At 48.9% G+C, this 22,819-nt stretch overlaps 1 protein-coding gene and 1 long non-coding RNA gene across 3 annotated transcripts in view; one reads left to right on the top strand and one right to left on the bottom strand.

The window, feature by feature from the left end:
* LOC121501790 overlaps nucleotides 1-22,819 on the top strand; it is an 80,030-nt gene that overhangs the window by 26,698 nt on the left and 30,513 nt on the right. The gene's annotated exons all lie outside the window — the stretch shown is intronic.
* SLC22A6 (solute carrier family 22 member 6) lies at nucleotides 7,055-14,560 on the bottom strand. The gene is made up of 10 exons (XM_041774238.1): nucleotides 13,921-14,560; nucleotides 13,450-13,553; nucleotides 13,050-13,204; nucleotides 11,432-11,600; nucleotides 10,842-10,965; nucleotides 10,577-10,692; nucleotides 9,305-9,519; nucleotides 9,095-9,203; nucleotides 7,555-7,758; nucleotides 7,055-7,330 (listed from the first exon to the last, which is right to left on the bottom strand). Exons 1-10 carry the CDS (start codon nucleotides 14,287-14,289, stop codon nucleotides 7,243-7,245), a joined length of 1,653 nt encoding a protein of 550 aa, XP_041630172.1. The 5' UTR covers nucleotides 14,290-14,560; the 3' UTR covers nucleotides 7,055-7,242.

Raw genomic sequence — 22,819 nt, 5'->3', positions numbered from 1 at the left:
GCTGAGCAGAGAGCCTGATCTGGGACTCGATCCATCCTGGGACTCCAGGATTATGACCTGAGCCAAAGGAAGATGCTTAACTGACTGAGCCACCCAGGCACCCCCAGAATGTAGAGTTTTAAAAAAGGAAATGGGGAAGCAAAATTGGAAGGATCGATAGCATACAAATTAAGATGAGTGGATAAAGATGTCTTAGAACTTAGAGTGAGGTTGGAAAATAATGAATGACATATGATACCTGCTTCCTTTGGAGGAGGACTAATCATGCTTAGTCACCTTCTGCTTCTGGGTCTTGAGTCTGTCTAGTGGGAATATGGCTTAACTTTGATCAGTGCAGGCAGATGCTGCATTAAGCAGGTTTGGAACTATACCCTACCATAGTCCTCTCCCAGGGCATCTTCTCTGCAAATCCTTGACTAATAAACAGTGGGTTACATAATCCACTATATTGTACCTTGGAATGATAATTAGATGAGGGGTGGACACTTGAGCCAGTTGTAGGGTGAGGGGAGGTTCATCAGTGTGGTTGCAAGCCAATCAGAGCCTTTTCTAAGAATTTGAATTAAGATACATAGAAACATTCTGGTTGGTAGTGGGCCCTAAATCTGAGAGATAATGGAGCAGATCTGGGACTGGTGGATATCTTATAAGATGAACATGCAGACAAAATGGGCTGAGAAGGAGAGAACAATGGAGTAAGTATATAGAGATGTCTCTTGTGCTCCAATCCCTGGTTCCAGTTTCCATGAGGCTTGGACACACTGTTTCCCTTTCCTAGATTCCCTAAAATCTCTGTATCCTTGCAGTAATATCCTTTTTCCCATGAGCTGATTTGGGAGATTTTCTCTTCCTTGCAACCAAAACACCATTGACTAGAACACATGTTAAGAGCATGATCAATGTGACAGCTACAAAGTGCAGAATTCAGCTGGATGAACCACTTAGCAGGCCAGAGTGACTCTACAGTTGTATGTGTGTGTGTGTGTTTGAGGGGCATTAGATCATTAGAGATGAAAGGACCCCCATAACTCTGTTCTCTTTCCCATCTTGGTTCCTTGGCTGCTTTCCATCTCTTGGTCTCAGCTGCTGAAAGCTTTTTCTAGATGAAGTCAGAACAGTTGTTTTTGTCTCTAGGACTTTGAGCCCCCAAAGTCCCTGCTCAGGAATATTCCCTTTGCCCCCTATCACCTACACAGCTTCTTTCTTTCTTCCTCTGTATCACTTCCCCAGGGAAGTGTGAATTGTCCAATCCCCAGGGAAACCAAAGCAGAATATTAGACTCCCAGTGTAGTGTCTCTCTCTGATGAGGGCAGAGGAGCAGAAGGCAGCTTCTTGGGAGGGCTTCCATAATCTCCTATACCAGAAAGTCTGCAACTCCGATCATGGTTCTCTCATCCACATTTTGAGCAAAGGTCTTCATGGTTCCAGCGCTTTCCCACCTTTAGACAAACTTGGGTTAAGGTCACATAGTCTGGGGATGCCTGGGTGGCTCAGCAGTTTGGCACCTGCCTTCGGCCCAGAGTGTGATCTTGGAGTCCCGGGATCGGGTCCCACATCGGGCTCTCTGCGTGGAGCCTGTTCTCCCTCTGCCTGTGTCTCTGCCTCTCTCTCTGTGTCTCTCATGAATAAATAAAAGACAAAAAACAAAAAAAACCCCTTTCAACTCACTCATAAGAAACCAAACAATTAAATTAAAAATGTGCAAAATTTTTGAATTAGATACTTTACCAAAGAAGAGATTTAAATGGAAATGAGCACATGAAAAGTTGCTTAATATCATTAGTCATTAGGGAAGTGCAAATTTTTAAAAAAGATTTTATTAATTTATTTATGAGACACACACACACACACACACACACACACACACACACACACACATACACAGAGGCAGAAGGAGAAGCAGGCTCCATGCAGGGAGCCTAATGTAGGACTTGATCCCAGGACTTCAGGATCATGCCCTGAGCCAAAGGCAGATGCCCAAAGCGCTGAGCCACCGAGGCATCCTGGGAAGTGCAAATTAAAACTATGATAATGTACTACTACGCATTCACTACATTGTCTAAAATTTAAAGTAAGGGTCATACCAAGTGTTGACAAAGATGTAGAGCAATTGGAACTCTCATATATACTGCTGGTGGAAATATGAAATATTACAACCACTGGAAAATTGACTGTTCTTAAAAAGTTAAGCAAATACTTTATATACCACCTAACCATTCCATCCCTTGGCATTTGTTCAAGAAAAATGGAAGCCTGTGTTCTCACAAAGAAGGGGCATGAGGAAACTTTTGGTGGTGATGGATATGTTCATTATATTGATTGTGTTGATAGTTTCATGGGTACATGCATCTGTTAAAAGTCATCAAATTGTACACTGTAAGTATGAGCAGCTAATTGTCTATTACATTTAAATAAAGCTGTAAAAAATATATTAGTTAAGATGTCTTTAACTGCAGATCACAGAAAAATAAACTCAAAATGGCTTAAAGAGGAAGGAGGATTTGAGTTGAAATTCCCGCACTTAACAATCAGAGTAGAGGTAGATGGCTTCAGGACTGGTTAAATTGGTGGCTCAATGATGTCATCAAACCTCAGGATAGTTCCATCTTTTCACTATGTCACTCTCAGTTGTTACCTTAATCCTTGCTCTGGTTTCCCTGTTGGGTCGCAAGATGGCTGCCACAGTTCCAGACATCCCATCCAGGCTCAACATTGTTTATCACCTAAATCTAAACCCTGACCAATTCAAGCACTAATGGGCTGTTTGTTTCCTTCTGAAGGTGTGGCTTACATGAAACTTACTCCTGGGTGTAGGCTTCTCAAGGGGAAGAGTTTAGAAGAAGCAGGAATAGACCTCACTAGAGCTGGTCAGGGAAACTGAGCCTCAATTTCATCTAGCTTATGACTGTAGCTTTTTGCAATAGAATCAGCTACTATTCTGTGACTACAATATGAGCCACATGGAGACAGTCACATCTCAGAGAACATCATTAGATGATTTCTTGAAAGAGGAGGAACGATGGGGTCCATCTGGTGGTTTTCTTTTATTTCTTATCGCACAATTTTTAATACATATGAAGGTAAGTTAGAGGTTTAACAGAGAATAGTCTAGGAGTTCCAAACTTAATGGCTACAAGGACTATAAGGTAACATAAATGTATGGATCCGATCAGGTATAAGACAGTAGGGAATGGTGAGGCCTATGGCAATCTAGCAGTAAAACCCTATCCCCACCAAAAAATGAAACATGGGAAAACAAAACTCCTAGGGGCCAGTCTGACACCCCTGGAGGAGTCTGAGAATGAGGAATGTACATTAGTTTCCAACTGCTGTTGCATCAAATTATCACAAACTTAGTAGTTTAAAGCAGCACAAATCAATTTTCCTATAGTTTCCTATAGTCAATTTTCCTGACTTCTAGAGGTCAGAAGTCTAAGATCACTGTGTTGGTAGAGCTTTGTTCCTTCTGGAGGCTTCAGAGGAGAAACCATTTCCTTGCTTTTTTCAGCTTGCATTTCTTGGCTTGTTGTCCCTTCTTGTACCACTCCAAAACCTGGTTTCTGTTACCTACTCTGGTCTCCTATACTCACAGAAGGCCAACCCAGATTATCCAGGATAATCTTTCCCATCTCAAGATTCTTAGCTTAATCACATCTGCAAAATCCCCTTTACCACATAAGATGACATATTCATGGGTTCCATGTATTAGAATGTGGACATCTTTGGAGGTCTATTATTCAGCCTCCACCTGATACGAAAGCTTAATTGATTGGACATCTATTCCTTAAGGGCCATGAAAAAAAACTCTTGGGAAAAGAGAGACGAGCCTAGTGAAGGGGCTTGTTGTGGACTAAAGCGCGAGTTGTAGAGATGGGTCCTGAGGTAAAAGGGTGGAGCCCAGGAAGGAAGATGGCTCCTGATGAGCACTCTACTGGGGTCAGGCAGTTGAGAAACCTCCTGAGTCTGCCATCCTGGCCAGGATTTGCTTAGAGCTGCAGGTAGAGACACTGAGGGTGGCCACAAAGGCCCTACAAGTCCTGGCTGAGGTTAGGACTTTATGGTCAAAACTGGGTAGAACATCTAAGACCACTGGAGGTGAGGTATTACAGTGTCAAAACTCAGGTTCAGGGCTGATGTGAGAGGATGGAATGTGAGCCAATATTCTGTAGATGACTTCTTGGGGAGATCACTTGCTGGTAACTTAAAAATGGGAAGGAAGTAGGGATCTCTTTGGTCAAGGGTATGGGGTGAGTGTAGGAAGTCCCTGGTCAGGGGCTGGGGAAATGGGTTCTGTGCAGATGGTGGGAGCTGAGTCAACACCAGCAGTTGTGTCAGTAGGGGTTGTGTGCAGCTGGGGCAGGCCAGGAGCTGTCTCTGGTTGAGGCAGATGAAGATACCAGGTGATCTAAGCACAGAGATGGGAAAGCCACAAGAGTCAGAGTATGTTAGAGTTTCTGGTAGGGTTTTGAGGCAGGGATAGGGCAAGTCACTGGTCCCAAGACCTCCAGATCTACAGAAAGCAGGGCTAGATGCAAGTGGCCTGCCTCCCATTACTGGTCCTGTCTCCCTGCTCAAGGCTGGTGAAGACACTGTCTTAGGTGCTCCTTTTCAGGCATGAGGTCAGTGCCGCCTGAGAAATGGCAGCAGGGAGAGGGCTAGTGGCCCTTGAGCATCTACTGGATCCTATAATGGCCCAGAAATTCTTGGGGGGCATGAAGAAATTCTTGCGGGGAGTATCAGCATATGGAGGAACACTGAGTCCCCAGACGTTCTGGGAGGTAGGGTGGGATACCATAATTTCATCTCGTCCAGGAAATCCTGCTTTTTGAGCTACTGTGAGCTGTCCCAGAGCTTTGTGGCTTTTTCAGGGGAGCTCTGGGCTACCTACCTCCTCCAGGTTTCCCTGACTAGCTAGAGCCCCAGGGTCCCACCTGGAAGACAATGTGTACAGCTTCAGAGGTGTGGACTTTCCCCAAGGGCTGAGGGGCTGTGGGGCTGAGTTAGCTACAGGGAAATGAGTAATGGGCAATGCGCCAGGAGACAAGCATGACTGAGCAAACACATTTACAGCAGGGCATGGCTCGTACCCTGACTCCTGCCACCTGTGGATGCTAATAGAACTGTCTTTTCCATATCCTCTAGGCTTCCTGGAAATGAGCTCCCTTGCTGATGCAGTGATTGATTGCATATCTGTATCTCTTCCTGACCGTGACCCCTAAACTGCCTTCCATCCCTCCTTTTGCATGGTTCCTACGACATTTCTTTTTCTCCTCCCCTTTAGCCTTCTCTCTTTTCAGGCCAGGAGAAGTCAGGACCTGGGGGTGCAAGAGGCCAAAGTCTCAGTGCCTCACATCCCTGAGCAGTGTGTGTGTGTGTGCGTGTGTGTGTGTGTGTGTGTGAGGTACATGCATTCCAGAGCTGGATTGTCTGCATTCTAATCCTGACTCCACAATTTCCTAGCTGTGTGAATTTGGGCAAGTGACCTAACCACTCTATGCCTTGATTTTCTCAGCTGTAGGATGAGGATAACAATAGTAGTTAGCTCTAGAAAGTTACTGGGAAGATAAAGGAGTCAATGTATGCAAAGTGCTTAGGACTGTGCCTGGCACCCAAGTAGCACTGGGTGCTGGTGCTCTCTGGTTGGGGTTCTTTTTTTTTTTTTTTTTTTTAAGATGGGAGAACCCACTAAGCAGCTAGCCAAGTGCTTGGCACTTGGCACTAGTGCTCAATACGTTCTTTTTTTTTTTTTTTTTTTTTTTATTTATTTATGATAGTCACAGAGGAGAGAGAGAGAGAGAGAGAGAGAGAGAGAGAGAGAGAGGCAGAGACACAGGCAGAGGGAGAAGCAGGCTCCATGCACCGGGAGCCCGACGTGGGATTCGATCCCGGGTCTCCAGGATCGCGCCCTGGGCCAAAGGCAGGCGCCAAACCGCTGCGCCACCCAGGGATCCCCTCTTTTTTTTTTTTTTTTAAGATTTTATTTATTTATTCATTCATGAGAGATACAGAGAGAGAGAGAGAGAGAGAGAGAGAGAGAAAGGGAGAGAGAGAGGCAGAGACACAGGCAGAGAGAGAAGCAGGCTCCACGCAGGGAGCACGAAGCGGGACTTGATCCCAGGTCTCCAGGATCACACCGTGGGCCGAAGGCAGCACTAAACCTCTGAGCCCCCCAGGCTGCCCTCTGGTTGGGTTCTACGTTCCCCTTTCCCTCCTCTCTCATCTTTTCTTTTTCACTGGAGTTTGATTTGCCAACATATAGCATAACACCCAGTGCTCATCCCGTCCAGTGCCCCCCTCAGTGCCCATCACCCAGTCACCCCAACCCCCCACCCACCTCCCCTTCCATCACCCTTTGTTCGTTTCCCAGAGTTAGGAGTCTCTCATGTCCTGTCTCCCTTTCTGATATTTCCCACTCATTTTCTCTCCTTTCCCCTTTATTCCCTTTCACTATGTTTTATATTCCCCGAATGAATGAGACCGTATAATGTTTGTCTCTCTCATCTTTAATAGCCCAGGGCCTGCAGGAGGCAGAACAGCAGAGAATATCCGTGGAGGGAGGTTGGTGCCACCGCTCAGGGTAGCGAGGGGGCGGAACCTCCAGCCGCGGAGCTGGGGGCGGAGGCGGAGGCGGCGCCGGTTTTGAGCTTGGACCCTGCTGCAATCTGGAGGAGCAGGGGCCACTGTCCTGAGGTCAAGCCTCAGTGGTCCTTTTAATCCCGCTTTGCTGCGGGAGATTCCCATTGGCCTTCACGGAGGGGGAGGAGCCAGAAACAAAGCCTCTGATTGGCTGCTTTCATTTCATCCTCGTCAGTTCCCAGTCTGGGAGGGGGAGGGGCATAAGATATTTAAAACCCGCAGAAATATTTGAATAGGGTAGAGAGGGAAGGAGGGGAGAGGATGGGGAGTAGGGGCACGGGAGGGGCCCCAGGTAAGAGAATCTTCTCCAGGATGGTTTATAAAGTCCTGGCGGTTGAGGGCAGAGACTGCGTGAACTTTTGGGCCACTGGATGATTTGGAGTGGTTACTGCATTTGAGGCAAGAGAGACAAAGGAGATGCTGCACACAAACCTTTTAATGACGTGGCCTTGGTGGAGTCTGCTCAGGGCGGGAGAGCCCTGAGATGGGCTTTCCTGAACCACAGCCTGGACCCTTGGGCTTTCCCTTTCCCTTCCCGGAGTGGGTGGCTCAGGACCTGGAGGACCCTCACTCCATTTCTAGCTCTGTAAGGCTCCTTCTCAGTGCTTAGAGTCCATTTCCTTGTGCTGAGGCCTGGAGCGGGACCATCTGCTTCTGCTGCTCTTGCTCCTGCCGCCTTGGCTTTCCTCTTCTCCTGGGGGCAAGAGAGTGGTGTCCTGGGTCTGCAGCCTCTAGGGGCTGGGGGCTTCCAGGGAGGTCCCCACTTCGCTGTGCCCAGCTACCATCTCTGTGTCCCATCTACTGCTCCCTGGAGCCAGGAGCCCCAGGAAGGACTCTAGGAGACTCCCAGCCAGCTGGGGGAAGTGGACAAAGAGCCCTGGTCTGGGTCTGTGACCCCGGGTAAATCCCTGCTCCTACCTGTTTTCCATGTCCTGCACTGTGTCTGGCAGTGGCTGGCCCAGGGTCTCTGGCAGGAGGGCAGTGACAGCGCTGGCAGCCACGGGGACCGCGCCGTAGATGAAGAGAGGCACGGAGGGGTAGAGCTCAGCAGTCATGCCCACCAGAGGGCTCACGATGCTGCCTACTCGGGCCATGGTGCTGCCCATTCCCATGCCCGTCTGCCTGTGGGGCCCAATGTGCGGTGGTGTCAGTCACTGGTCTAGCATGAATGCTGAGGTGCTGGCTTGAGTTTGAGGCAGCTCAGGTCAAGGCCTCCTGGCCCCTCCTCTATTCCCTGTTTGATTAGCAAACCAATTTGGCATTTGTTTTGCAGATTAAACAAAACAAAACAAAGCCACCACAGGTGGGAAGGGCTCTGGCCAGAGAATCAGGAGACTGGATTTCCTCTGCCTTTAACTTGCTATATGACCTGAGAAAGAGAAAGAGACCCTTTTCCTCTCCAGGCCTCAATTCCTGAGCTGTCACATTAGACAGTTAAGTTAGGCAAATCGTACTCAGATCACCCTGGGGTGGATTTTGAGTTATAGATGCCCCAACCCACACAATCTGATTGGATTAGAATCTCCAGGGGAGAGGACCTGGAAGCAGCAAGTTAAGAATATGTTAAGAACATTCTCTATGAGAGCACCTCGACTCAAGAGACTTGAGACTTGCTTGGATTCAAGCTTCCTTCCTTACAGGCTGTGTGTCATTGGGCAAGTCACTTAACCTTGCTATGGCTCAGTTTTCTCATTTGTAAAATGGGGAGAGTCCTACTAGCTACTATATAGGCTTGTCATGATGATTCAATGAGTTGATATCTGTTGAAAGTTTAAGATGGTGCCTGGCACATAGTAAGTGCTTATACTGTAGCTCTTTCCTCTGAAATCCTGTGAGGGTGCAGGACAGCAACCATGATCCTGCTCATTCCGAATAGCCTAGGAAAGCCTGGCCTATCTTTGACATCTCATGTAAATTTTGCGTCTCATGCTTAAAATAGACCGTATTTCTTGTTTCTTAATGTAAAAATGCCCCCCCCCCCCATTTTGGCACTCAAAAAGCAGTGCTATGTTTATCCTTATAGCTACCAAGCATCAGCATTATTAAATGTGGCTCTCGTGATAAGAAATTACTTTCCTATTTGGTCTTTATTTTCAGGTGTACCGCTTGGTTTATAGATGAAATTTAGATTTGGTGGCAGCTTCTAACTTATGCTTTGGAGATCAAAGTTGTGGGGGGAAACTTTGATTAATTGCCTCTAAGGTGTGTCTTCTTGGCTCTCTACCTTGCCCCAGTTGGTGGGTCCTTTTGAGATCTTTTCCTTGGATCCAGTAAGGGCTTAGTGGGCAGGCACACCTGTGTTAGCCATGAAGTGTGTACTGAGCGGCTGATACACACTTTGTACTGATGGGTACTGGGAGGGCCCAGGGCTGCGGCCCACTGGATGGTGCTCTGGGGTCTGACCTATGCGTGGGGGAATGTCTTGTCCCAAGACCCCTCCCACTAGGCTCCCACTCACCGGATCACTGTGGGGTACAGCTCCCCAGTATATAAAAAGATGCAGTTGAAAGAAGCTGCCAGGCAGCCTTTCCCCAGCACAGCAAGGGAGGTGCGGACAATGGACTGATCTAGAGAGAAAAGAAGGAGTCCATGGGAGCTCAGGAGTGGGGGCTGAGCATCTAGGGATAGGGCTAAGGATGAAGGACCAGGGGTACTTGTGGGTGCTTACCTTGGGGTACAACCCCATTCACCAGGATGCAGATGCCTGCCAGCAGCAGTGAGGCCATCTGGGCAGGCCGGCGGCCCAGAGAGTTGATGACAAGGAAGCCTACAAGCTTGGCAGGCAGGTCCACAGCACCAAAAATCACCTGGATTAGGTAGAGGCTGACCCCAAAGCCCTGTAGGTCCATGACCAGCCCGTAGTAAGCAAAACTAGTGGCAAACCTAGTGGGGGAGGGAGGAGGGGGATGGAGTTTGTTAGGAAGGCTTATAGTAGGGGGGGTGCTCACTCAATGTAGGGGTGAGCTACACCAGTTACCCTGCTTAAGAAGCTGGAATCTGCCTTGGCTAATATTTCTTTGGACATTTAATATGCATTTAGTCTAAGTGTGGGGTAGTCCTCCAACACTCAAATTTCTCAGCCTTTTACTAACGAGTGTCCCTGTTCTATCAGGGGATTTTTCACTTAGTTGTCATGTATGATTTATATAGTTTTGGTGTTTATCTTGTATATTGATACTGGGCTGAGGGCAGGTGGATTTTCAAGCCACATCTTTAGGTTCAAGGTATTGGGAAAGGCCAGAGATTTTCAGACCTGTGCAGGGTTCTGGGGTGGGTGTCGTGTTTCTTAACGCATCAGGAGTCCACATAATGAAACTTGGGTTATTGGATAGGACCCGCAACCTGAAGTAAATCCCAAATCAGAACCAAAAACTCAATTGGTGGAACAGTTGACCGTGCTTCTCCTGTCAGGAGGTTACTTTGGTGATGGGATCAGGAGGGCAGTAGTACATCAGAAGGGTAATGGGAAATGTTGCAACAGGAAAGGGATGTTTTTGGCTGATACCAGCCTTGGCCAAAGTGTACTTTTGGAGATGAGTTTTAAGCATCTTATTGTCTATGCTTGTGTTTCTGGCAGGCACTGTAAGGCCAATAAAGTCTCCAAATATTTTGCAAGCTAGACTGGTCTCTCAGCTTTCAAGATGTAATTCTACTGACTCTGGGGCTGACCTATCCTGATGCGGTGTTTCCATATGGGAACAGGGTTAGTAAAAGGAGACGAAGATGGAGATTGGTGCTCAGTGTGGAGACTGGAAGTGAACTGAGGAGAGGTATCTGGTTCTTCAAGACTGTCCCTGGTGGAGGGTTACTGCCCCTCAGGGCAGGACTGCTGATTTTCCTCCCTTTTATCTGGATTCTTCCACCCATTGCATTCACTCTCTCCCCAAGCAGCTGTTTGTCTCTGGTCTATCTCTCTGTCACTGGGTCTGTCTGGGCCTACCACAGCATGGAGAGGCAGAGGAAGAGGTGGCGAAGGGCGGGGCAGCGCAGCAACTCCAAGGCGGAAGCCTGGCCTTTGCCCATGGTCAGCTCCTTCTGCAGACTGGCCCGGAGCACCTGCCAGGATGGGCAGGGCTCAGGGCCTGGACTCCTCCAGAAGCTCCTCCCAGACTAATCCCTTACTCAGGGAAGGCCTCTGAGACCTGGGTTCAGGGTTTGAGGGTAGAATCCTTGTGGAGTGTCATGGGAGGTCTTGGGGGTCTCACCTCCATACTCAGCTTGGTCCCCTCTTCCTGCTTCCCATTGATCCAGGCCACTCTCTGCAGGGCCCTCAGGGTGAGGTCTAGCCTTCCGGAGGAGGAGTACCAACGGGCCGACTCGATAAAGAACCTGGGAGCGGGGGTGGGGGTAGGTGTTGACATGGCTTCAGTTCCAGTCGCCTGGGCTGGGGGCAAGTGATGGGCTCCCAGGGGCCTGCAGTGAGATTTCATTTAAGGCTGGGAACCTGGGGTTTGGCCAAATCCCTCTCTCTAGGACCACAAATGGGTGATGACCCATTGCCCAACCTGAAAGCTCAGCTTTTGGATGTTGGGTAAAGGCAGCAGTGCAGACAGGCTAGAGAACTGGGGGAAGCTGAAGAATCCAATTCCTGGGGTAGGAGGGGCCCAAATCATTCCTCCCACAGCCTCAGTTTTCCCATCTATCACACAGAGTCACTGGCTTGGGTTTGACCTCCTGGCCTTGATCTTCTCTGATTTGGTGTGGTGGAGTGTGTGGTGTGGCTGGGGGATGCCTTGTCCCTTGCAGCTTCTGGGCAGCCCTTGGGCACCCCTGCCCACCCTGGGCCCCCACACACCAGGAGTAGATGAAGAAGGCGAAAAAAGGCACGGAGACCAGGAGCTGCAGGTGGCGCCAGTGGGGCACGGCCAAGGCCACACCGGCCAGGAGAAACTGGCCCAGGCTGTACACATAGCCAGTCAGGGTGCCCACACAAGCCCGTGTGTGGATGGGCATCCACTCCATATCTGGAAAGAGGGTGAGAACAGAGCGATGCCACTGACTGGGCTGCCTGGTGGATGGAGACCCCTGGGCCAGGCAAAGACCTCTCTCTCCACCCAAACTTTGATCTGTCCTGAGGCTCAGTGGAAGATACATCAAATGAGGATGTGTACCATGATGGGGGAAGTGAGGGACTTTCGGTGAGAGTAGGAATGGGGAGATGGGTTTGGAATCCCTAGGGAGGGATGCCTGTGTGGTTCAGAGGTTTAACATCTGCCTTCCACCTGGGGCGTGATCCTGGAGTCCCAGGATCGAAACCCACATCGGGCTCCCTGCATGGAGCCTGCTTCTCCTTCTGCCTTTGTCTCTGCCTCTCTCTCTCTCTCTCTCTCTCTCTCTCTGTGTCTCTCATGAATAAATAAATAAAATCTTAAAAAAAAAAAAACCCTTCTATAAAAAAAAAAAAAAAAAGGAATCCCTAGGGATTGTTGCCTCCACTCCCCCCACTATATTTCTTGCTGCCCTCCAAACCACTGTCCTGGCGAGGGCCCCTTTTCCCTTCAGAGCATCTCTGACCACTCAGTGCTGGCTTTCCTTCCTCAGCCTGGGCAGATTTAGTGGCCAGAGCAGCTCGGAGGAGACAGTGGCTTTCCTCCATACAGGAGAGTCAAAGTGGGAGGCACATCTCTCGGCTGTGGTCTAAAGAGGCCTGGCTTTGTTCCTTGTGGGCTCCTGATTTGGCTGCTGGGGCAATGACTTGGACACCAGACTGGGTTTTGGGGCTCAATTCTCTAGGTGTCCTGCCTAGCCCTGGCCATCCCAGTTAACTCCTGTAGTCCAGAGAACCCTCAATCCATAGATTCCCTTCTGGGCTTGAGGGACGACCTTGGGTAAATCCTTTCCCTTCTTCCAAGTCATAGGTTCCTTATCTGAGAACCAGGGGGAAGGAGGTGATTTATCAGAGGATGCACACTGATGGCTCATGGACAGACCATGCTCAGGCCATAAATGTGTTTGGTCTACATGATGCTGGCTTACCCTATGTTAAAAATATTAGCATTAATTTCCAACATTAAAAAATTGGGATATTTTACATTAATAGAGAAGAAGGGATAAGATCTGACAGCCCTGAACCTCCTGGCTCGGGCAGCTGAGTGACTGCGGCCCCTCTGGATGGGGGTGCGACTCTCCTTTGGCTACAGTCCTCACTATTCCCTAATGCCCCTTGTACCCAGTTGGCTTCAGTCATTTATGGGAATTGCCTGGCCCTAAAAATGAAGTTTGAGATGGGGTCTCAATGAGGGATCAGGATGATATGAGTCCGAGAAAAAGGCTGTTTGTGTTGGCTGCCTCAAAAGAGGGCAGGAAGGACTCAGGAGGGGTTGGCTGGGAGAGGAAGTGGAATGTGGCTGCTGGGGTCGGGTGGTCAGAGAGGAGTGGGTAAGGACCCGCCCTGCCCTCCTGGCATCCCTCACTCAGCGTCATGCAGTTGAGGGCGATGCCAGCCAGCGACATGCCAGAGAGGAGCCGGAAGGCACAGTAGACGGGGAAGTTGGGAGCGAAGGCTGCGCAGGTTCCTGACACGGCTGTCTGCAGGTAGTTCAGGATCAGCAACTTGCGGCGGCCCAGCCTGTGGCAGGGAGGGAAGGACAGCAGCAGGGGTCCTGAGGGCTGACTGTGCAGGGAAGGGTATAGAGAGGAGGGCTTGCCCTGGGTAAGTCTCTGGGGCAGGGGCTGGGGTTGTCTTTTCAGGACCTGTGCGGTGTCATGAGGCTGGCCCCGTAGGTCCTCAGACCAGCTCCAGGTGGGAAGGCGGACCTAAACCCAGCTGAGGCCCAGACTCAGCCCGCCCCCGTGGCTCTGCCCAAGACTGACCTGTCTGCCAGGTACCCAAACACCATGGCTCCGAGAAGCACCCCTACCATGTACAAGGACTGGGCCAGCTGGCGTAAGGCCCTGTTAGAACACACGAGGTCCCACTGTGGGGAGAGGGGACAAGGGTCAGACAGAGGTAAGCCGGGGCTGCAGGGCTTCCGTCCCCTCCTTTGGGCTGTCCCTCTGAGGCCTATGTCACCCTCTTCCCCTGACATTTCCCTTTGCTGTGTTCTTCCCCAGTTCCAGTAGCCGAGAGACTTTTCTTGACTCTGACATCCCCCTTTTCTGTAGAGGTCCCCATCTTGAACCCCTTTATTCATCTTCCCATCTTGGCCTCTGGTGAATCTGAGACAGTCTCTGTGTATTTGTGTGTGTGTGCGTATGCGTGCATGCATGTGCATCTGTCTATCTGCCTCAGAGGGGAAGGCAAGTCCGAGTGGCATATGGAGCAGAGGGCCCAGGTATCCTCACCTCAGTCACGATGGTGGAAGGAAAGGTGCTGTTGTCGTAGATCCAGCCATTGGTGCAGGGCTCCGTGGCCCCCGTGCTGTTGGCATCTGTGCCATTGGGAAAAGGTGGTCCCTGTTGGGGGATGGTGTAGTGGAGGCAGGACTCGGGCTGCCCCTGCCTGTCCCGGGGTAGCCAGGCCTCCAACTCCCCATCCGTGCTGAGGTTGGCATTGGCGGGTGGGCGGCAGTGGTGGGTGGGGATGGCGGCCGTGAAGTTCTGCAGGGTGTTGTGGGAAGCCATCAGGAGCAGGGGGAGGACCACCAGAGTGACCTGGATTTGCTGGAAGCGGCCGACACCCCCCACCTGCTGCAGGAGGTCGTTGAAGGCCATGGGGCCCACTGGCCAAGCAGCTGGGGGCTGAGGACTTCCAGTCCTTGCACCTCTGTCTGTGCCTCCGTGCACCTGCTGTCCTCGGCAAGAGGAGAGGAGCCGCCGTTGCTTCTGCTGCGGAGCTGTTCCTAGAGCTGAATCTGAGCTGGCTCTGTGGGGGGACAGGAGCCTGGCTGGCGGCCCCTCCTTCCCTCTCTCTCCGTCTTCTGTCCCTCCCTTTCCCTTGAGCCTCCCCTCACTTGGGGGTGGGGTGCTCAGCTTTCAGGGTCTAGGTAGCCCTGACCCCTACATGGGCAGGATTTAATCCTTGGCCTGGAGGGAATGAGTTAAAGTGTGACTTGGTATCAGAAGGATTAACCCTCTGAGTATCCTTGTGTCAGTGGAAATTCTCCAAGTGGGTATAAAGGGCAGGAGAATGGACTGGAGTGGGGGTGGTGAGAGGGGATGTCCTGGGAGGGCATCTGGGGGTGTGAGGGGGCAGATGGGACCTTATTGACTTCCTTGTAGTGAGAAGCCTGTGCTTTGGGAAGTGTGGTGGCCTCTTGAGGGGCTTCTGTCCTTTTTAGTGGACAGAATCCAAGCAATCTATCTCTGGGAATGGTTGTGAGAGAAAATACAGAACTCCCAGTATCAGAGCAACAAATAAATAATAAGTAATAAATAACATCTTATTATAGTAGAAGTATATCCCTAATATTACATGGGACATACTTTTTTTTAAAATTTTTTAATTTATTTATGATAGTCACAGAGAGATAGAGAGAGAGAGGCAGAGACACAGGCAGAGGGAGAAGCAGGCTCCATGCACCGGGAGCCCGATGTGGGATTCGATCCCGGGTCTCCAGGATCGCGCCCTGGGCCAAAGGCAGGCGCCAAACCGCTGCGCCACCCAGGGATCCCCGGGGATCCCCAGGACATACTTATACTAAAAAAGTATTCACTGATCTGAAATTCAGATTTAACTGGGCCATCTTGTATTCTTATTTGCTAAAATTAGCAACCTCGGTCTCTGGTCTCCCTGGGGACAGTTCATATCTTATGGGACCACAGCTTTGTTCAGTTGGAAGAAATGAAATGAAAGAGGTCAGAGGCTACTTTTGAAGGAGTGCGATCTAAGAACCCATATCACACATGATGTAGATTGAGTCTTCTGGTGTGTCAGCTTTTACCTTCTGGCTTATTCTGATTCAAAAATTTCCCTTTGTCTTGTTGACTCGATCCATATTTTTGTTTTTACTTTTTTTTCAGTGAGCATGAGCTTATTGTATTTGTAGCCACAACTCTAAGACAATCGCTTGATTTCCTCCAACGGTTTGGCTCCTGAGCTCTGATCACTCAAGATCAGGGCAGTGCTGTGTTTTGATCGGATGGGCTTCTGTAAGATCTGATTGATTGGATCATGGGTTCGGAATGCCAATAGAGCACATCACAACTTCTTGCTTTAATTTAATTTTAAACTCTTTTTTTTTTTTTTTTTTTTTAGTAGGCTCCTCACCCAGTGCAGAGCCCAAAGCGGGGCTTGAACTCATGACACTGAGATCAAGACCTGAGCTGATGGGATGCCTGGGTGGCTCAGCGATAAAGCATCTGCCTTCGGCTAGGGAGTGATCCTGGGGTCCAGGATCGAGTCCCACATCAGGCCCCCTACATGGAGCCTGCTTCTCCCTCTGCCTATGTCTCTGCCTCTCTCTCTCTCATGAGTAAATAAATAAAATCTTAAAAAAGAAAAAAAGACCTGGGCTGAGATCAAGATGCTTAAAGGACTGAGGCACATGGGCACTCCAACAACTTCTTGCTTTTAATTTTCATAGTGCATAGTATATAAAACACAGACTCTGGAGTCAGTTTACTTGGATCTAAATCCTCATTCCACATTTGCTGGTTGCATAGACAGGGCAAGTTGCTAAAGTTCTGTATTTCTCAGTATTCTTGTTTGCAAGATGGGTATAGTAGTCATGTCTGCCTCATTGGATTATTGAGGGTTAAATGAGTGAATACTTTAAATAAAGATCTTAAAGTACCTACTGCCCTGGATCTTGGTGAGTATGAACTGTTCTTATTATTTGTTTCTGGTAAAAAGGTGAGACTATTATATTGATTTTAGAGAGAAAATAGGCCTAAACACATCTTACTCTAGAACAGTGATTTTCTACTGGAGGTGATTCCCTCCAACTCCTTCCACCTCTACCCCTCCCCCTTCCAGGAGACATTTGGCAATGTCTGGAGACATTTTTGGTTGGATTTAGATCCAAGTAAACTGATTCCAGAATCCATGTTTTATATACTATGCACTATGCAAATTAAAAGCAAGAAGATGTTGGGGTACCTGTGTGGCTCAGTCCATTAAGTATCTTGATCTCAGATCGGGTCTTGATCTCAGAGTCAGGAAGTTAAGCCCCACATTGGGCTCCACAGGGTGAGGAGCCTACTTAAAAAAAATTAAATAAAAGCAAGAAGTTATGATGTGCTCTATTGGTATTCCCAACCCATGATCCAACCAATCAGATCTCATCAGATGATTGGGGATGGTAGCACTACGAGCATGCAGTGGGTAGAATCCAGGGATTCCTGCTAAACATCCTATAATGCATAGGGCAGCTCCCCATAATCAAGAATTTTCTGGACCCCAAATGTCAATAGTGCTAAGTTTGGAAAACCCTGCCCTGAAAGATGTCTCAGACTTATTTTGAAGTTATCCATCCCATACCCGCTTGGCTAAGGATATTCCAGTCATACAAATGACTCCTACCAAAATATTTCTGAGAATGCCCATGCTCTTATTTGAGTAGGGAAAATGTTTGAAAGATGAAGAGGAGAACTCCTCCATGTTCTACTGGAGTACAGCAGAGTAGTCTGGGCCCTGGAGCATGGCAGCCATTTCTAGGCATACGTAGCCAGTTTTGCCACTGAAGGAGCCAAATCAGGACCTGGATCTTCCTGTGTCCAGGCCAACACTATTCTCCACCACGTTCTTTTTTTTTTTTTTTTTTTTTTTTTTTGTTCTCCACCACGTTCTAACTCGACTGTTGGTTTGAGGTTCTATGCCAGGCTCTTCTTCTGGTGTGTTTCTGTTGGGGTCTCTGGCTGTGCCTCCCTGTTATCTGCCTTCTATTGACTGTCTGCCCACCCCACTTCACCACATACTTTGGCAGATGTCTGAACAGCATGGATGGTTGGGGTTCTGGAGTTTTATGGGAGGTAGCCAGGTCCGGTATGAATTAGCTGATGCAAGAGGCCAAGAAGAGAGAAGACTTGTCTCCTCTCTTCTAGGCATAAATCTTGAAGTCTTATTGTTGAGGGGAAGCAGTTTGATTTCTGATTCTTCTATAAGGACTCAAGATGCCCTGCTATCATTGTGCAGTTTACACAAACTACACTTTTGCATATTAAGTTGGGAGGACATTTACTGTCTGTTGAGGCACTGGGGTATGTGAAGTCTTAGGCTATTCTGTCTAATTTCAAAGCCAGGTTGTTTCCTGTTGCTTTAAAAGTGTGGAACCCCCAGCTAAGGAGGTCTTAGGGCTCATCCAGTCTCATTATGTGCAGAAGAGAATAGGGAGGCCCAGAGAGGGATATAATTCAGCCCAGCCTCCCTCCCTCCACCCAGTGTTGGTTCTGGGCTGGGACCCAGTGGGTGTCCAGATGCCTGACAACATTCTCCAGGCCAAGGTATATAAGAGCCTTGTGGCCTGGGGATGTGAGGACAGCTGGACAAACAGCTTGGGGGCTCTAGGGCCAATCTCCTGCCAGGACTTGGTGCCCTAGTGGGGGAGTGGGACGAGTGTTGAGGGCAGTGGGGGAGATGGTGGCCCCTATAAACACCCTCCCTTTCTGAACCCGACCCTGCCTTTGCGAAGAGCCCCCTCCCTAGTGCCTGACCAGCTCTAAGCCAGTCTGAGCCTAGCAAAGGCTCAACTGGCGACTCCAGGGACTCAATTGTCGTTGGCTCCTGGGATCATGTAGCTAGCAAGGAGACTTCCCACCAGCCTCCCAGCTTATGGAGAATTTCTGGGTGGAATTGCTCCCATAGCGAATGATTTGCAGAATAAGAACTATCCTTTAGGGACATTCTGAGTCATTAAATACTCAGAGTTGGACTCCCTGGACTGACTGGAATGTGGACTTCAGTTCTGGCCATGCTCACCAAGAAGGGGTCAAATCCGGGACTTCTGATTGGCCAAGAGCCACAGAACCACATACCATCAGAGCTGAATGCTATTACTCAGATGAAAACTTCTCATTGTACAGATAAGGAGGCCAAGCACAGAGTAGGCAAGGGGTTTGTCCTTGATCATACAGCAAGCAACTCTAGAACTGGGCCCTCTTGATTCCATTGCCTTTTTTTTTTCTTTACCATGCCAGCAGCCATCACACATCTCAGATTTTCTGAGACATCCAGATTTTGTATAATTTTATTCTGGGGACATCTGGGTGGCTCAGTTGGTTAGATATCTGCCTTCAGCTCTGGTTATGATCCCAAGGTCCTGGGGCTGAGCCCTGCATGGGACTCCCCACTCAGTGGCGAGTCTGCATGTCCCTCTGCCCTTCCTCCTGCTCATGTTCACGCATATTCTCTCTCTCAAACACTAAAATAAAAATTAAAAAACCTTAATTTTATTCAGTTAAATAAATGGGATTTAAAGTGCATGACTACATGTGATTTTGATTTTGATTGTTTCATGAGACTTCAAGTAAATAACTCACAGGTCAGAGAAAATATTCTTGTTCAGATCACAAGTCCTAAGTGTGAGTTTGAAATGATTGGCCTGGAGAGATGTCTGGCAAACTCCAAGTGCCTGCCAGGCACATAGCAACATGCTGAGCAAGGAGCCAAATTGTGAGTTGTTTTTTTAAAAAAAGATTTTAAAAGAGAGAAAGAGAGAGCAAGCATGAGTGGTGAGCAGAGTGAGAGGGAGGAGCAGGCTCCCCCCTGAGCAGAGACCCCGATGTGGGGCTTGGTCCCAGGGGCCCTGGATCACCTACTGAGCCACCCATGTGCCCCTAAATTGTGAGTTTTATGTCTCATGGCATGACTACCCTGGCTAATAATGAATGGTGCAGAAATTAGAAATGCATCCCCAACTGCCATTTAAAGGCTGGACATGAGGGGAGTAACCAATGAGGTGGCTCAGCATGAGGATTCTGCCCAAGAGAGGTGCTCCATATTGGATGATGATTCACTGAGCCCATTGAAGGCTGACCTCAGGGTCTGAGAACACGGAGGAGTAGCCTTCTGCAGGAGGAGCTGTAGCTGTAGAGGAAAGTAGAGGTGGACAACAGGTGGAATCCAGACTGGGGATTTGGGAATGGCAAGAGGAATGGGCCATGTACATCCTGACTGGCATCCTAGTTCATCAGGAGGCCTGACCATGTAAGTGGGAAGTGCTTTCCTGGGCATCTTCCCTTTCTGTGTGTCTTCACAATAAACACCCTGGAACAGCCCAGGAATGATTATGGCCAAGACATCCTAGGAGCCACCCTGAATTCTGGACAGCTGAAAGATGGGGCATGGGGCAGCGGGGCTGTGTTCCTCACTGAGCCCAATTCTTCTCCCCTCAGGTAGAGTCCCAGTCAAGCCAAGGGGAGGCCCTGGTGGCCCCATGGCTAGCTGACCCCATGCCAAATGCAGTGGGGGAGGATGGGGAGATGTCAAGTGCTGAGTATGGATGAAGGGCAGGGGTTAGGCTAGGTTCGTGCAGTCTGGGAACGGACAAAAGTAGAATGAGGCTAGATTTCAGGTTGCAAAGCAGAGGGTGTTAAAACTGAAGCCATCAAGGCAGGTTGGGGCCCGAGCGGGACTGGCCTTGTAACAGTGTAGATTTCATCCCACTGGGAATTCGCTGAAAAGTTGAAGCAGGGGTGGATTATCATCTCTTTCATTTTTATTAAGCTGTCTTTCAAATCTAAATACAGATTTGAGAATAACGAACTCTGTGGCTGACAGTCGCAGTCCTGGAGTGTTTCTGAGTTGTCTGATACGGCAGCCGCTGGCTGTTGCTGAGCATGTGAACTGAGCTACTCTGAACTGACATATGCTATTAGGGTCAAATATACACCAGATTCTGAAGACTTAATATGAATTAAAGGCTGTAAAATATCTTTATCGATAACTTTTATACTGATTACATGTTGAAATGGTAATATGGGTATTTTGGGTTAAATAAAATATATTATTATTGTCATATATACATACTTAAAATTAATTTGACCTCTTTTTAAGAAATAGCTGCTAGGAATTTTAAATGACATAAGAGGCTTGCATTACATTTCTCCTGGACAGGGCTGGTAAAGAATGTTCGAGGAAGGGGTCTTAGGAAAGAAGTCTGGGGAACATCAGTGTTGAAATGATAGAGGGGGAGGAGCTGCTTTTGGAATTGTTTGGTTTGGAAACCCTTGAGTTTAACTGAAACAAAATAAAAAGCTGTTTAGAGAATTCAGGACTTTTTCTCGAACTCAGGGTCAGAACGTATATCCAGGTCCAAGGAGGACCTGGGACCTGGAATCCATTAAGAGTCAATGTGAATAGAGGGGTGCCTGGGTGGCTTAGTCGGTTAGCATCTGCCTTCGGTACAGGTCATGATCTTGGGGTCCTGGGATTGAGCTCCATGTAGGGCTCCCTACTCAGTGGGGCATCTGCTTCTCCCACCTCCTCTCCTCCCTGCTCTTGCTTGCTCTCTCTCTGTCAAATAAAAAAAATAAAATCTTGGAAAAAAAGAATTGTGATAGTCTCACTGAGTTTTTTTTTTTTTTTTTTAAGATTTTATGTATTTATTTGACAGAGAAAGAGCACACAAGCAGGGAGGAGGGGCAGAGGGAGAGAGAGAAGCAGACCCTCCCACCACTGTTGAGCAGGGAGTCTGATGTGGAGCTTGATTCCAGGACCCTGGAATCATGACCTGAGCCAAAGGCAGACGCTTAACCTACTGAGCCACCCAGGCACCCCTCACTGAGTCTTTTCATCTGGGCCCCTGTGTCTCTTGGTATCCTTTTTCTCTGTGCATTTGCTTTTTTCTTTCTCTTCAAACGGCTTTCTCTGATCTACTTACATCTGGCTGGCCCACCGTCATGCTAACTTGCCTTCCCAGGACAAGGACCAAGGGATGGACCAGAACCTCCATAACTCAGATCCCCAGCCCAAGAAGGAACACATTATGAATGATGGGATCAGGAGGGCCATCGGGTCCAGTCAGCCATGACCAGAGGTCATAGAATTGTTCAGTTAGCAGGTTCTGGGGATGTTGACCCTTGAGGAAGGGTGGGGGCAGAACAGGCCAAGCAGTATTTGGTAGCATTTACAGGAAGCCCTCAAGGAGACTCTGAAGGAGAAGCCACAGTATGGGAGGGACCTGCATGCACAGAGCATCTCAGAAACCAGGGAAAGAGGGCACAGCCAAAAGGATCTGAGTCTGTTGCAAGGCCAAATGACAAGCAGGATGAAAATGACCAGTGGGTTCAGCACTGGGGGTGCTGAGTACCATCTGCGACAGCCCTCAGGGAAGCGGTGGGAGTACAGTCTGAAGAGGTACAAGGTTCCAAGGTGCAAGCCAGGGAGAGACACAGCTCTTGTACAAAGTTTAGCTGAGAAGGGGATAAAGAGACAGTGTAGCCCTTAGTGGGAGATATGGCCCCAAGGAAGGCTGGTGGGTTTGGTTGGTTTTTATTAAGATAGGAGAGGCTGGAGCTTATTTGATTGGTGATGAGAAAGAGCCAGGAGAAAGTGAATGGGTGGAGCCCTGTGGGGGAAAGCAGAGGCTGCCTTCCCAAGGGGCTGGATGCAGGGTCCCAGTGAGAGACTGACTCTGCCGGGATTGGAAGGAACTTGGGGAACATGGGGTGACATTGGCAGCCTTTGGCTTTGACTGAAGTTTTCTCACTTAAATGGGACACAGAGATATCCAGTGGCATGGGCCTGGGATGTAGATCAGAGACCTGGGGGAGCCGGTGGATTGGGACCGGAGAGGCCCAGGGTTCTGTCTGCAGTTGCTCTGGGCTTGTTCTGACCTCTGCTCACACACACTGGGACATGTATGTGCCCACAGGGTATTTCCAACCATAAGACTTGCTTTGGACTATATTGCATCCTCCCCTAAATTTATATGTTGGTGCTCTAACTTCCAGTGTGATGGTCATTGGAGGTGGGGCCTTTGGAAGGTAATTGGGCATAGATGAGGTCATGAGGGTGGGGTGTCATGTGGAATTAGTTTTCTCAGAAGAAGAGACAGCAGAAACCTTGCTTCTCTCTTGCTCTTCCCACCAAGTGAGGACACAATGAGAAGGTGGCCATCTGCAAGGCAGGAAGAGGGCTCCTACTAGGAACTGAGTCTGCTAGCATCTTGATCTTGAATTTCCCACATCCAGAACTGGGAGGAAGAAATGTTTGTTGTTTAAGTGATCCACTTGTGGTATGTTGTGGTTGCAGCCTGAGCAGGCTTGGTGTATATGCACCTAGGGCACTCACACATGTGCACACAGGTTCACATCAGCCCAGCTTGTATGTACCTGTGTGCCCACACCTGCGTGTTACACACAG

The sequence above is a fragment of the Vulpes lagopus genome, chromosome 11 (assembly GCF_018345385.1).
Source record: "Vulpes lagopus strain Blue_001 chromosome 11, ASM1834538v1, whole genome shotgun sequence".
Taxonomy (NCBI): Eukaryota; Metazoa; Chordata; class Mammalia; order Carnivora; family Canidae; genus Vulpes; species Vulpes lagopus.
This window is presented reverse-complemented; position numbering and strand designations above follow the sequence as displayed.

Bases quoted from the DNA above. Each gene is read 5' to 3' on its own strand.
- SLC22A6 (XM_041774238.1), bottom strand. From the start codon at position 14,289: ATGGCCTTCAACGACCTCCTGCAGCAGGTGGGGGGTGTCGGCCGCTTC. The intron at 13,205-13,449 runs GTCAGTCTTGGG...TCCCTGCCACAG, and splicing joins TTTGGGTACCTGGCAGACAG to GCTGGGCCGCCGCAAGTTGC. The intron at 7,331-7,554 runs GTAGGAGCAGGG...TCTTGCCCCCAG, and splicing joins GTGCAGGACATGGAAAACAG to GAGAAGAGGAAAGCCAAGGC.